This window comes from Ranitomeya variabilis, chromosome 4 (genome assembly GCF_051348905.1).
Source record: "Ranitomeya variabilis isolate aRanVar5 chromosome 4, aRanVar5.hap1, whole genome shotgun sequence".
Taxonomy (NCBI): domain Eukaryota; kingdom Metazoa; phylum Chordata; class Amphibia; order Anura; family Dendrobatidae; genus Ranitomeya; species Ranitomeya variabilis.
In genome coordinates this window covers 384,534,877-384,550,261 of record NC_135235.1, presented here as the reverse complement: position 1 = coordinate 384,550,261, position 15,385 = coordinate 384,534,877, and the positions used below count along the sequence as shown (strand labels likewise).

Below are 15,385 nucleotides of genomic sequence, written 5' to 3'. Positions count from 1 at the left end.
TACCAACAAAGTGGTAAGTATTTGTAAATTGTACAGGAAATGATTATTGATGGGGGAACACTAAAATGCCCAGGTGCTTGTTACTGGAATTGAGCATGTCGGGCTGCTCAACTCAAGTAACGAGTATAATGGAAGTCAGTGAGAAATGCGAACATTTTTCAAGCAGACCATCCAAGGAGGTCTTAGGGACATTATAATTGCTGAAATGGATGGAAAAAGTGTTCAAATAGACTGGGGACAGCATGGGGAAGATGACTTGATTCATCAGTCACTTTTACAGACTGACAATAAAACATCCAAAACCGAAGATAAAATAGATTTTACAGGAAAAAAATGTTAGAAAACATTCTTGCAAGTATAATGACTTGTATGTAAGGCAAATTAAAAAAAGAGAGAAAAATAAACCAGCCTCCTCCACCCGTAGGCTACATTCACACATAATCTATCTTGGTATGGCAGACCCCCCAGTCCTCTAATAACCTTGGTCGCTCTTCTCTGCACCCGCTCTAGTTCAGCTATGTCTTTCTTATACACCGGAGACCAGAACTGTGCACAGTATTCTAAGTGTGGTCGAACTAGTGACTTGTATAGAGGTAAAATTATGTTCTCCTCATGTGCATCTATGCCTCTTTTAATACATCCCATTATTTTATTTGCCTTTGTAGCAGCTGCCTGACACTGGCCACTAAATGTGAGTTTGTCATCCACCCATACTCCCAGGTCTTTTTCATTGACGGTTTTGCCCAGAATGTTAGAATTACACATAGTTATACCATCTTATTACTTCTACCCAAGTGCATGACCTTACAGTTATCCCCATTAAAGCTCATTTGCCATTTATCAGCCCAAGCTTCTAGTTTACATAAATCATCCTGTAATATAAAATTGTCCTCCTCTGTATTGATTACCCTGCATATGTTTTTTTATCTGATTGAAGACCTTTGTCAATGAAAATTAATGAACAATGTGGGGGGAACTTATTCACAAAAGGTGCATTTGGGCCTTTCTCCCATTGTATGAATGCATCTTTATTTTTATTGAGTTGAGGCAAATCTGAGGCTCACAGGCTGCAGTCACTGCTTCCTCCCTACTTAAGTTGATTCTGTGGGTTCTTACTTCCACCAAAGGCATAATATCTAATAGACACATCAGCCTGTCAGCTGAAAATGCAGTCCAACTGACTGTTCTCAAAATGAGCAAGGCCTGAGTTGGCCAAGACTCGTCAACCCCCATGGATGACAGCAGTGGAACATAAAGTCAAATCAAATGTTCCTTTTTTTTCTGATGTGTTCCCATGCACTCCTTTCCTCCCCAAAACGGATATATGGCTCATATTTTTTATTTCTCTTGTTCTCCTCTTATACCATATCAACAGGGTTATCATGTGTCCCTCACTCCATATGGCGGCCCTCATTCATACATATTGGATGGTCATCAGGCAGCCGTCACTCATACATTTTGGGATTGAAATCGGGCAGCCCTCGGTCATATATATTGGAGGGCTATCAGTGGCCCTCACTTATTTTAATTGCCATAGACTGCCAAATCAGAGTCTCCCAGGCCTCATTCACTGCTCCCTCCCTGCTTAAGTTGATTCCGTGGGTCTTTAGTGCCACTACGGGTATAAAAACTAAAAGGCGCATTCATCTGTCAACTGAAAATGCTGCCAGGATGACTGTTCTCAATATGAACAATGTCTGGATTGACCAAGACTTCTCAACCGCAGCAGATGACAGCAGATGAACATAGAGCCAAATTAAATGTTGCTTTTTTTCTGGTGTATTCCCTTGCACCTTTTCCCACCCCAAAAAGGGTATATGGTCCATGATATATTATTTTTCTTGTCCTCCTCCTTCTACACCATATCAACAGGTTTATCATTTGGCCCTCACTCCAGATTTTTGGAGGGCAATCAGGCACCCTTAGTCATGCATTTTGACCTGGATTGGTCAAGACTTCTCAACCACAGAGGATGACAGCAGCGGGACTTAAACCCAATTCAAATGTTCCTTTTTTTCTGGTGTATTCTCATGCACCCCTTTCCATCCCAAAAAGGGTATAATCTTTATGGTTTCTTCATTTTCTTGTCCTCCTCTAATCCAAAACTATCCCTGCTCCAACACCTACCCCTACACTAAATGCAGCTAACAGGGAATAGAATAGATGTAACCCTGATAGACACTGATGGTGTTAGGTTGCAGCAGCAAGGTCTGTAAGGCTATAAACCCTGCCTATATGCCTTTAATGCACAGCTATCCCTTCTCCAGAAGCTATTCCTACACTAATTAGAGCTAACAGCATTATTATTAGGGACTAAATTAGAATAGATGATGCCCTGTAAAGGAATTTTTTCTTCAGCAACACCTGTAATGCACTCTCTCTTCTGCACCAGCTTTTTGTACACTAAATAGTACAGCTCACAGCGGTATTGAATAGAATAGAATAGAACAGATGGAGCACTGATAAGGACTGTTGGTTTTAGGTTTCTCCACCAAGGCCTATAATGCTCAATTTCCCTTTTACAGCGACCATACCAATTCTTTTTCCGGGTACAGTATAGCCATCATTACGTCACCCTAACTTATATAGACCCAATGACGTGATACAGCATTACAGTGATTGGCAGGCAATCCTCCCATGTTTAGTGGCTGAAAATAAGCTGCAAAATATGCAGGATGGGGAATCAAGCATGGCACCTGAGTAGGTGGATACGCGATCGAGTACAGAGCATCTCGAGCACCAAGATGTTCGATCGAGGACCTAGCAGTGCCGAGCATGCTCACCCATCACTAGAAATGATACATGGCCTTCTAATTGTTTTCAGAATATAAATCTGAAAATTGTGAAGTGCATTTGTATTCAGCGTCTCTTGGTTAATACTTTGCAGAATCCCTTTTCGCTGCAATTACTATTGCAAGTCTTTTTGGGTATATCTCTACCAGCTTTGCTTTTCTAGAGGCTGAATTTTTGCCCATTCTTCTTTGCAAACTAGCTCTAGTTCAGTGAGATTGGATGGAGAGCGTCTGTGATCAGTAATTTTCAAGTCGTGCCACAGATTTTCAATGGGATTTAGGTCTGGACTTTGGAACATTCAAACACATGAATATGCTTTGATCGAAACCATTCTATTATAGCTCTGTACATGTATACAGTTATGGCCTAAAGTGTTGGCACCTTTTAAATTGTTCCAGGAAATAAAGTATTTCTCACAGAAAATTATTGCAATTACACGTTTTGTTATACACATGTTTATTTCCTTTGTGTGTATTGGAACAGCACAAAAAAAACAGAAAAAAAGGCAAATTGGACATAATTTCACACAAGACCCCAAAAATGGGCCGGGCAAAATTGTTGTAACCCTCAACTTAATATTTAGTTGCACACTCTTTCGAATAAATAACTGCAATGAATCATTCCCTATAACCATCAACAATCTTCTTACACCTCTCAACTGGAATTTTGTACCACTCTTCTTTGGCAAACTGCTCCAGGTCTCTCATATATGAAAGGTGCCTTCTCCCAACAGAAATTTTAAGATCTCTCCACAAGTGTTCAATGGAATTTAGATCTGGACTCATTGCTGAATGCTCCAGCTCTTTGTTTCCATTCATTTCCGCTTGCTTCTTGAAGTATGTTTGAGGTCACAATCTCGCTGGAAGACCAACGCTAACCCAGCTTTCTTACACTGGGCACTAAATTGAGAACTAAAATCCTTTGGTAATCTTCAGATTTCATGATGCCTTGTACACAGTCAAGGCACCCAGTACCCGAGGCAGCAAAGCAACCCCAAAACTTCTTTGAATCTCCATTATATTTGACTTTATGTACTGTGCTCTGTTTTTTGTAGGTCTCATTCTGTTTTCAGTAATCAGTAGAATTATGTGCTTTATCAAAAAGCTCTATTTTGGTTTCATCTGTCCACAAGAATCTTTACCAGTAGGATTTTGGCTTACTCACGTATATTGTGGCAAACTGCAGTCTAGCTTTTTTTATGTCTCCGTGTCAGCAGTGGGGTTCTCCTGGTTCTCCTGTCGTAGCGACTCATTTAATTCACGTCGAAGGATATTTTTCACAGACACTGATGCACCCTGACCCTGCATGACAGCTTGAATTTTTTCAAACTTGATTGTGGCTGCTTATCCACCACCCAGATTATCCTGCCTTGTATTTTTCTCTGCCATGCACGTCCAAGGAGATTAACTACAGTGCCATGGGTTGTAAATGTCTTGATTAGGTTGAGCACCTTGGACAAAGGAACATCAAGATCTCTGGAGATGGACTTGTAACCTTAAGGTACCGTCACACTCAGCGACGCTGCTGCGATATAGACAACGAGCCGACCTAAACTAGATCGCTGGAGCGTCGCTGTTTAAATCACTGTAGAGACGTCAAACACAGCAACTCCAGAACGATGCAGGAGCGATCCAGTGACGTAACGGCGACTCATTTCTCGTTCTCGCTGGTTGGTAGCTCCATGTCAAACAGCTGGAGTGTACCGACTGGCTAGAAGGAGACGCTGTGACGCCCCCTATGCTCGTTGCTGGCGTCATTGCTTTTGATGTCAAACATGACGATACACGCCGACCTGGCGACGAAATAAAGTTCTGGACCTCTAGCTCCGACCAGCGATGGCACAGCGGGATCCAGATCGTTGCTGCATGTCAACCACAACGAGATCGCTATCCAGGACGCTGCAACGTCACGGATTGTTGTCATTCTCTTTGCAAAGTTGCTGAGTGTGACGGTACCTTTAGAGTGTTGATATTGATCAACAATTTTGGTTCTCAAGTCCTCAGACAGTTCTCTTCTCCTCTTTCTGTTCTCCATGCATAGTGTGGTACACACAGACACACAATGCAAATATTGAGTCAATTTCTCCCCTTCTAATCTGGTTTCAGGTGTGATTTTCATATTGCCCACACCTGCTACTTGCCACAGGTCAGTTTAAACGAGCATCACGAAATTGAAACAATGTTGTTTACAATTTTGGAAAGGTGCCAACAATTTTGTCCTGCTCATTTTGGGGGTTTTCTGTGAAAATATGTCCATTTTTTTCTTTTCTTTCTGTTTTTTTGTTGTTCCAATACACACCAAGGAAATAAATATGTGTATAGCAAAACGTGTAATTGCAATAATTTTCTGGGATGAATACTTCATTTACTGTAACAATTTCAAGTGTGACAACCCTTTTGGTCATGACTGTATATACAGATTTATTTAAAAAAAAATCTTCATAGGATGGCTTCTTTAATTGGACAACGTAGTTACTGATAGTCTGGAGAGGTGTGACAGTGTTAGCAGGAAAGCCAAAGAGGAGGGTATTACAATAGTCAAGGAGATGATGAAGGCATGAACTAATATTTTAGTAGATTCGAGGTTGAGAAAAGGATGGATTCTGGAAATATTATTTAGTTGCTGGCGGCAGAAGATGGTAAAGGCTTGGATGCGTGGTTTGAAGGACTGGGTATCAGACTTGTGATATAGGGGAAAGTGTGATGTAATTTATTGCTATAGATAGGTCTATTAGGGGGTTGAATGATATGGAGGAAAAATGATGAGAAAAAGGCAGATATAGATGGAGGCTTGACACAGCTTTTTTCTGATCCTTTTTGCCAGGGTTGTCTATTGATTTTTCACCTTATGCCATGCACTAGAAGGGCAATCCATCGATAGCTAATAAGAGCGTTGCATTGTAGGAAAATGGTCGCTATGTCATGAAGTGAAGATATGGTGGACAGTGGCAGAAGAAAGTCATAGAGTGTGCAAATGTCTAGGTACAAGAGGTTTCTGCTGAGGGCTACTAATTGTTGGGCTTGGAATGCAGCTAAAGAGGTCAGGGATGAGAATGTAAGTAGGTGATGGTCTGACAGGAAACAGGTGAGGTTATGAGGTTAGGTAGGGAACAGAGGCGAGTGAAGATGAGTTCTGTCCATCTGTATTGGTGGATGTGGAAGACCATTGTATAAGACCAAAAGATGAAGCAAATGACAAGAGTTTGGAGACTACAGACTAGTTTGAGTCAATGGGGATGTTGATGTCACCCATGATGAAGTTGGTAATGTCAGCAGTGAGAAACTTTAGAAGCCAGGGGTAGAGGTGGTCACTAAAGGTGATGGCAGGGCCTAAGGGTCAGTATATGATGGCCACTGGAAATTACAGGAAGATTGGATATGAACAGAATCTACTTAAAAAGAAGGTAGGGTAAGGAAGGGTTGAGGTGGGATTGGATTGAAAATACAGTTCTTGGATAGGAGGCCAACTTGTCTACCATGTATATTGCCAGGGAGGGGAGTATGAGTGAAGTAAAGACCAATGTAACACAATGCAGTAGAGCAGGCTGTGTAAGAGGCTGCTACCCATGTTTCTGTGAGGCCGAGGAATGATAGATTATGAAAAGTAAAGTGATTGTGAAAGACAAGGAATTTAGTACAGATGGAGAATATGTTCCTTAGCGCTCCAGAGAGATGGTGTGGAGGCGAATGAATTTTAGTTCTGAGAGGTTGCCGGGACTTCTATTAGCTAAGGAGTGATAGAAAGGAGAAATATAAATAGGCATTAGCTGAGGAGGTCCAGGATGAGGAGTTATATCACCATCAGTAAGGAGTGGGAGGGTATGCGGGAGAAGGAGAGTGCACAGCTTGTTTTTTTTGTAAAAGGTGAGATATGAGGTTTGGGAAGAAGTCAGCAGATGAGGTCAGGTGAGGAGGTAAGAGGGATGTAGAGAGAAATATTTCTTTGAAGGGTATTGGGGTTTGGGCATAGCGAAGGAGAGTAATGACTAGGGGAGATATAACTGAGAGGATATATACAAGCATGGAGAAGCGTGTAATTGGGGAATCATAATTAAACACGGGAGGTGCCCTTAGTAATAGATAGTTGCTCTTACCTTCTTGTCACTTCTGGTACATTTCTGGTGTATTTCTGCTTTGCACTTAACAAGTTGAGCTTAAAGAGAACCTATTATCAAGATGTGATTCAAAACTGATTGCATGTATGTCAAGGTGCTTTCATGCTGAGTAAATCTATACATTGATTGTAGAAATCATTTTTACGGTTTTAAAAAAAATTCATAGCTTAAATTGCATGATAATGAGTTGTAAGACCAGTGGATGGTTCCTTTAATTACACCTCTCCTGCTCTCTCTCTATTCTGCTCCCACTGCCCGCCTCCTGACTTTTACTGACAGGTCGCTCATTTCAGTGACTTGTCAGACAAAAACAGGAGACAGGAAAAGGCACAGAGGCAGGAAAGCTGTTTGTACAGTGCCCATACACCCCACTTGCAATTCATTACCATACAATTTCAGCAGTAGATTTCTCTAAAACAGTATATAGGATTTCTAAAAGAAAGGTATACTTTTCTGCCCAGTGATGACAAAAGTATTCTCGGAGTGATACCTTTATTGGCTAACCAGAAAATAATATGTTTGCAAGCCTTCAGAGCACAGAGGCTCCTTCTTCAGGCAAGATTACAAATAGCCTGGAGCCTGAAGAAAGAGCCACTGTGCTCTGAAAGTTTGCAAACATATTATTTTTTGGTTAGCCAATAAAGGTATCACTCCGAGAATACTTTTGTCATCATTGGGTAGAAAAGTATTCACATCGGTTTTTCTGGCTAACACGTTACTTACCACAATACAATTTGTTATTGTACATCTTAAAAGAAAGGTAATGATTTACTAAACATGAAAATACCTTTACATGCATGTCATTAGGTTTGGATAAAATCCTGATAACATGTTCTATTTAAAGGAGCTGCACGCATAGACGCAGAATAGACTTAGGGTATGGTTCAGGATTGCATCAGGATTTGGTCAGGATTTTTCATCAGTATTTGTAAGCCAAAACCAGGAGTGGAACAATTAGATGAAAAGTATAGTAGAAACATATGCTCCACTTTTGCATTTATCACCCACTCCTGGTTTTGGCTTACAAATACTGATGAAAAATCCTGACCAAATCCTGATGCAATCCTGAATGTGGACACATACCCTTATGGTTCCAAATTCATATTCCTTTAAAGAAGCACTCCCACTAACTTTTTTATTCACTAAATATGTGTGTATGTAGATGTAGTACAGTGTGAGTGTATTAATATACTCACCTACCGCTGCTTTCTTTGAGATCCAGAACCATTCTTCTCCGCTTCTTAGTGATGTCACCGCAATTGAGACTAGCTCTTTCTGCTCTATTTGTAAGCCGGAAGTCTATTTTACAATGAAAGCCATGGCTCCACGTTCTGATACCACATAGAATTACATTGTAAAAGTCACTTCCGGGTAATGCAGGGTACAGCGTGACCTGGAGCTGTGATGCCATTTAGAGCAGAGAAGAACGGCGCTGGACACTGGAGAGAGCAGTGGTAGGTGAGTATATTAATACTAGATTGTGGCCCGATTCTAACACATCGGGTATTCTAGAATATGCATGTCCCCGTAGTATACCTTTATGACATCATTGTCGCCTTGGCAACCATTATGACATCATCGTCGCCATGCTGTGCCCATCTCTGATTGGTCGAGAGGCCTGGCGGCCTCGACCAATCAGAGACGCGGAATTTCAATTATGACATCATCGTCGCCATGCTGTGCCCATCTCTGATTGGCCGAGGCCCGGCGGCCTCGACCAATCAGAGAGGCGGGATTTCCAGGACAGACAGACAGACAGACAGACAGACAGAAAGACAGACAGACAGACAGACGGAAAAACCCTTAGACAATTATATATATAGACACTGACACTACATTACATGCACATATACATATTTAATGAATAAATAACTTAGTCAGAGAATCAAAGGAAAAGATGTACTAGGTGAAAGGAGTGAATGTAGAAAATGTTCTATTTTACACAGTAGGGAAGGAATCAAAACACATATACAGAAGTATGAATGATTTCAGGGGTTAACATTTTGCTGAATCTGAATTACAAAAAATCTGCACTTTGGTGAATCTGGATTTTAGTAAAATAAAAGTATAATTTAACTCCACGCAAACTTATTCTCTCATCTCTAGTGTTTCTCAATTATCAAGGACTTGAAGGGGTATTATTAAGTTGTCTCTTGAGCATCTCACAGCTCTGCAGTCCCCTTACTTCCTGGTTTCTGGGTAGCGGGCACTCCTCCTTGAGTGACATTTCTCATCAGTAGCAGAGCTGTAGCATTAGCAGTACTTGTGCTGAGCTTTATGGTTCTACTGTAACACATTCACCTATCAGTGGTTTGATGTGAGTGTACACTACTATAATAGCGAATGAAGTCGTGTAGCGCTCTCAGCATCATTCATGATTAAGATGACATGTATTAGAGCAGGTGCTTGTTTTCCTTTGAAATGATTTGGTGAAATGCGTAACGCTGCATTATGTGTGTCAGATAGTGATACCAGCACTGCAGACAAAGATTTTACATGTAATATGCACAGCTCACTTTTCCATTTGTATTTTTAAGAACTTAAGGCTAGATCATGGCCCAGTTATATCATGATGCCAGTATTAATGGGATGGCAGCTGAAGGAGTTGGGCAGCCATTGGATACCCGAGTATTGAATGATGATAATGAACAGGTAGGTTGTATAAATGAAATAATTGTCATTAATGAGTGTTCGTATGCCCACTTACATACAGGCCGATGTTTGCCGTCTCATTCAGATGTCGGTGAAACAGTCCAAGTATGGACAATGATGATAAGACCGGCTGTGGGTCTCCCAACCTCAACTGCCATACAGTGCCTTCAAAAAGTATTTATACCCCTTGAACGTTTCAATATCTAGTGTTTGTGATTAGTAAAGGAAATGATTCATGGCTTTCTAAATATTTTAAAATATAAATCTGAAAATTGTGACATGCATTTGTATTCATCTCCTAAAATCCTGAGTCACCAATTGCCTCCGGAAGTCACCTAATTTATTCTTAGTACAATGACAGCTGTTCTGTGAAAGACTCAGAGGTTTGTTCCAAAACACTAGGGATCAAACTGCATCATGAAAACCAAGCAACACACAAGACAGGTCAGGGATAAAGTTGTGGAGAAGAGTAAAGATGAGTTAGATTCTAAAAAAAAAAATAGCTAAAGCTCTGAACATCTCACAGAGCACTGTTCAATCTATCATCCACAAAATGGAAGGAGTATGGCACAACTGCAAATTTGTCCACCTGAATTGAAATCCCAAGCAAGTAGAGCACTAATTAGAGATGCAGCCAAGAGGCACATGATTATTCTGGAGAAGGTGTAGAGATTCACAACTCAAGTGGGAGAATATGTCCACAGGACAACTCTTAGTCATATACTCCACAAATCTGCCCTTTATGATAGTATGGCAAAAAGCCATTTTTTTTAAAGCAAGCCATAAGAAGTTTTGTTTGCGGTTTGCAAAAAACCACGTAGGGGACACAGCTGGCACATGGAGGAAGGTGCTCTGATGAGATGAAACCAAAGTAGAACCTTTTAGGTAAATGCAAAATGCCATATGTGGAAAAAAATAAAACTGCAAATAAATCTTGCCAAATCAGACAAGGTCATTTTCTGGATTTTTTTTCTCATTTTGACTCACTCTCATAGTTGTGGTCTACCTATGATGTCAATTACAGGCCTCTCTCATCTTTTTAAGTGGGAGAACTTGTACAATTGGTGGCTGACTAAATACTTTTTTCCCCACTGTATCACTCACTCCTGTTTTTAACTTACAAATACTGAGGTAAAAAACTGATCAAATACTGAAAATGTCAACGTGGCCTAAGACCTGAACACTGCTGTCCTGCTGGAATCAGTGATCGCAGCATTTCTACAGCATGGCGGGTATTCATATCTGACAGAAACTAACAGCCTTTGGTTTAGGTACCAGCATCAGGGCCAGAGAACGGTTGCGAGTGATTGACCTGCATGCCGCTGTGCTTCTGGAACTGCATAAGTCTGACACTAAGGACTTATTCACACGTCAGTATTTGGTGGCTATCTTTATCAGTGTTTGTATGCCAAAACCAGTAGTGAAACTTACAGAAAAAAAACTATAATTGAAAGATTGACATCTGTTCTGTGTTTTGGCATACAAATACTGATGAAAAATCAGTAAAGTTTCAATGAGCCCTAATAGACAGCTACGTGTCTAGGTACTGTCACCAGAACTTCAGTATACAGGATCTCTGCAGACTTGCTCACTGGTGGCTGCCCTACATATACATAAGCATGTAAAGTAGCTGCGGAGACACCATTACGTGTTTCTCAACGCAAGCAATGAATAGCCAGGCCTTTCCCCGGGAAGGAACAACCACGGGAAGGGCAGCATCCAATAAAGGAAAACATCAAATAAAGGAAAACCACCTATGCCAAGCATGGTATCCATCCACAGACAGCTGTTTCGGGGTTTTTGCCCCGCATCAGTGTGGAGTAGGAAACTGGCTATTAGGAGCAGTGCCTAGTAATACATAATGCAGTTGGGTCAGAGTCTCTACATCTGCCTTGGCCTGCCTGATTGTCAGTCAGGATTGTCGTTCAGCTCCTGTTAAGACAGAGAATATGGGAGGCATGTGTGATGCAGCATTAGCACACTTATGCACTGATGAGGCAGTGACCCTGCAAAGTTAGAAACAAAAGTCTCTTTATTGCGTTCACTTCATGGCATTAATGTCCAACTCATATAAACACAGCACACGTTACCCTCTGGATCGCAGCTGGGCACATATCCTCTGGATTACAGTCACTAAACACGCCAGTCCACCTCTGACCGGTTGCCTTGGGTGACTGCAGCGCCGTTTTAATGTCTCTTTACTCACAGCTTTACATAGTACACGATATCCTTCAGTTTACAGTCACTAAACACGCCAGTCCTCCTCTGACCAGTTACCATGGGTGACTGCACCACTGTGCACGCTGTGGGTGCCAGGCGTCTCAGCTCCCCTGGCTGCTTGGCTCCGCTTGCCTGTGTTGCCTCACACAGGAGCTCAGCAGAGCCGACTGCTCTGCCCTCTAGCATACATCAGACTGATGCTGACTCTGACACTGACACAGACAAACCCTATACTGCAGGGATTTTAACTTGAATCTGTGGCGTTCAGCCACATGGAAAACCAGGCCCGGAATGAAACGGACTGCACAACTACCATCCTGCAGTCTGTTTCATATAAAACCCCAGAGCAGGTTTTCCCCAAATTTGCCTTGGAAAACCAGCATGTCCAAGACATGTACTCACTTTAGTCTGCATTACAACCATAGCTATGCCTGTGACTGCAATGTGTGCTCATGACCTCAATGCGCCTCAGTGCACATCCTGGGGGGGAACATACAGCAACCCCTACAGGTAACACCAGTGTTAGGCGTTGGGATTATTCCTCTGCACAGGATAGATCCCAAGCCTTATCTTCCTCTGCGGTCTCGACCGTAGTGGATCCTGCTCAGCAAAGACATCGGTCTCAGCATCTTGCTCAGACTCGTGCTGTGCGCATTGTTACCGCTGCCTCTCCAGGTTCAGCTATAGTAACTAATAATAGACAGCAGCGAGCTGTCATTCATGAGACTAAGTCCAGCATTCGCTCTACTGAGCATGCTCGTGAGGTGGCAACCTCTCATTGGTGGTTGGTCGTCAGCTACTCAGATCCTGTGCCGGCTCCGGATTGGCCCATGAGCAAGGTCCTGTCTGATTGGCACAGTCTATAAAAGGATCTTTGGCGTGCGCGTCGGTGCGCTAAGATCATTTATGTTTTGTGAGTGTGTGGAACCTAACGGTAGTGTGGACTTGTCTCTGTGTGCTCAGGGCAGGCGTATAGCCTTTAGAATTCCATCACCTCTGGAGAGGAGCTTGAGGGAATTCAGGGCAGGCGTTAAGCCTTTAGAATTCTGGCACCTTCGGAGAGGAGTTCGTGTGCGTGCACACGCTGTGTTTGTGTCCACTACCTGTTCCCTTGCCCCAGTGAGGATAGCGTTCTCCTGTAAAGTTAACAGGGTTTGTGTTTAGCGCCATACCTGGTCTGTTACTGTGCACCAGTGACACAGTTCTACTGCAGAGCATCTTTTCTGTTGCTGTGTGCGATTGACACAGTCTTGTGGGCTATATACTGAGTGTTCCGCCATTGTTCATACTAGCTGCAGTTTTCCATCTCTGCATGGTAGACTCCGAGTTGCGATCGCACTTCATCTTAAATTATATTTAGTGCAATCCACCAATCCAGCAGTATCTTAGCGCCAGGGTCTGGCTAGCAATGGCGGACGAGCAGTGTTTACAGCGGTACATTAGTAGCTGGAGGGTAGGTTGTCCGCTCTTGAGAGCGCGACCTCAGCTGTGGATGTTATCGCAGTAGCGGCTCATGCAGCCTCTGAAGCTGCATCTCGTGTGTCCGCTGCCAACTCTGTTCCATCCCTCTCTCGTCTCCCTCAGCCCGATAAGTTCACAAGTGACAGTAAAACCTGTAGAGGATTTGTGAACCAGTGTGCTATACATTTGGAGCTATTGGCATCACGTTTCCCATCCGAACGGGCTAAGGTCGGATTAGTGATCTCCCTGTTAACAGTCAGAGCATTGGAGTGAGCAACGCCGCTGTGGGAGCCCATGATAAGGTGGTGCAGAGCATCTTGTGTTTTTTGAGCGCCCTGAAGCAGGTCTTTTTTGGGGCCTCGTGTCACCCATGATGCCGCGCTCCAACTTCTGGCTTCAACCCAGGGCTCCTCCATGGTCAGTCATTACGCCATCCACTTCCGGACTCTAGCCTCTGAGTTGAAGTCACCGGATAAAGTTCTTATCCCTGTCTTCTGGAAGGGACTGGCTGATCATATAAAGGATGCTCTTGCCATTAGGGAGATTCTTGCCAGACTGGAGAAGTTAACTTCTGTCTCCACTTGCATCGACCTTTGTCATTCTGAGCGAGGGTTGGAGCAAGCCCACTGTTGGCAGAGGTTTCGGCTGGCTCCAAACTTCACCAAGCTCTAGAATCTCCGACCCAGGTTCTTGAGCCGCAGGACGCCATGGAGATTTCTCGAGCGGTATCCAAGTCTCGTCCCGCTCGAGCAACTCCGATCTGCCATATTTGAAGGCAGTCTGGTCATTATGCCAACAAGTGTCCCCAGCGGCAGAGAAACGACCGTGTCTAGTGGCCATAGGATGAGGCTCACTAAACACGGTGGCGTTTTCCTCCAAAATTACTTTTAAGGTGACACTGTCCTATGAGTTGATCTCTCTCCCTGAAGAGGCTTGCGTGGATTCCGAGTCAGAGGGTATTTTCATGTCCTTTTCCTTCGCCCTATGGCACGCAATAACCCTGGTCATGCTCTCCAGGCCAGTTAAAGTGGTTAATGGTTCTACGTTACCCACTCAGATCACCCATCAAACCATTCCATTTTCCCTTGAAGTTTTATCCAAAACATCAGGAGTTAATCTCCTTGCTCGTCATCCATGAGGGTATCGATGAGGTGTTGATGGGTATCCCCTGGCTGCGCCTTCATTCACCTCATATCGATTGGGCCACGGAGAATATGCAAGGATTGAGTAGGGCATGCCAGGGACAGTGTCTCAAGGCACAAGATCAGGTTGGGTCTTCCAAGGTTCCCGCAGATCTAACCTCGCTGCCCAAGCATTACTGGCAGTATGCGGACATATTTTCTAAAAAGGCTGCGGAAACTCTTCCTCCCCATCGTCCCTATGATTACCTGATAGACCTCATCCCGGGGCAGAGCCACCTCGCGGGCGTGTTTACCCTTTGTCGCTCCCGGAGACTGAGGCAATGTCGGAGTACATAAGGGAGAATCTGGTAAGGGGTTTTATTAGGAAATCGGTGTCTCCTGCGGGAGCTGGATTCTTCTTCTTTCATAAGAACGGGGAACTTCATCCCTGCATAGATTATAGGGGTCTTAACGCCATAACCGTCAAGAATAAATATCCTCTGCCACTCATCTCCGAGCTGTTTGACAGACTGCGGGGTGCAAAGATATTTACATAGTTAGATATGCAAGGTGCCTATAATCTAATACGCATTCGCGAGGGTGACGTATGGAAGACGGTGTTTAACACACGGGGCGGGCATTGTGAATACTTGGTAATGCCATTCGGTCTCTATAATGCCCCAGCCATCTTCCAGGACTTCGTCAATGACATGTTTCAGGAGATGTTATCCACTTCGGTAGTTGTCTATTTGGATGACATCCTTATTTTCTCTCCTGATCTGGATGCTCATCGTCGAGATGTTGCCAGAGTCCTTGAACTCTTGTGTGCCAACTCTCTCTATGCCAAACTTGAGAAATGTGTCTTTGAGCAGGAGTCCCTACCATTACTTGGCTATATCATCTCAGCCAATAATAATAATACTAATCTTTATTTAGCGCTAACATATTCTGCAGCGCTTTACAGTTTGCACACATTATCATCACTGTCCCCGATGGGGCTCACAATCTAAATTCCCTACCAGTA

At 43.2% G+C, this 15,385-nt stretch overlaps 1 protein-coding gene across 3 annotated transcripts in view; it reads left to right on the top strand.

The window, feature by feature from the left end:
* UNC93B1 (unc-93B1 regulator of TLR signaling) overlaps nucleotides 1–15,385 on the top strand; it is a 56,779-nt gene that overhangs the window by 4,669 nt on the left and 36,725 nt on the right. For 2 of the 3 annotated variants that reach the window (XM_077250835.1, XM_077250834.1), the window contains exon 3: nucleotides 9,445–9,559. The exons of the other annotated variant lie outside the window; for it this stretch is intronic. In XM_077250835.1, coding sequence (XP_077106950.1) covers nucleotides 9,461–9,559 — 99 coding nt within the window. In that variant the 5' untranslated portion in view covers nucleotides 9,445–9,460. The remainder of the gene's footprint in view (nucleotides 1–9,444; nucleotides 9,560–15,385) is intronic. 3 annotated transcript variants of the gene reach the window in all.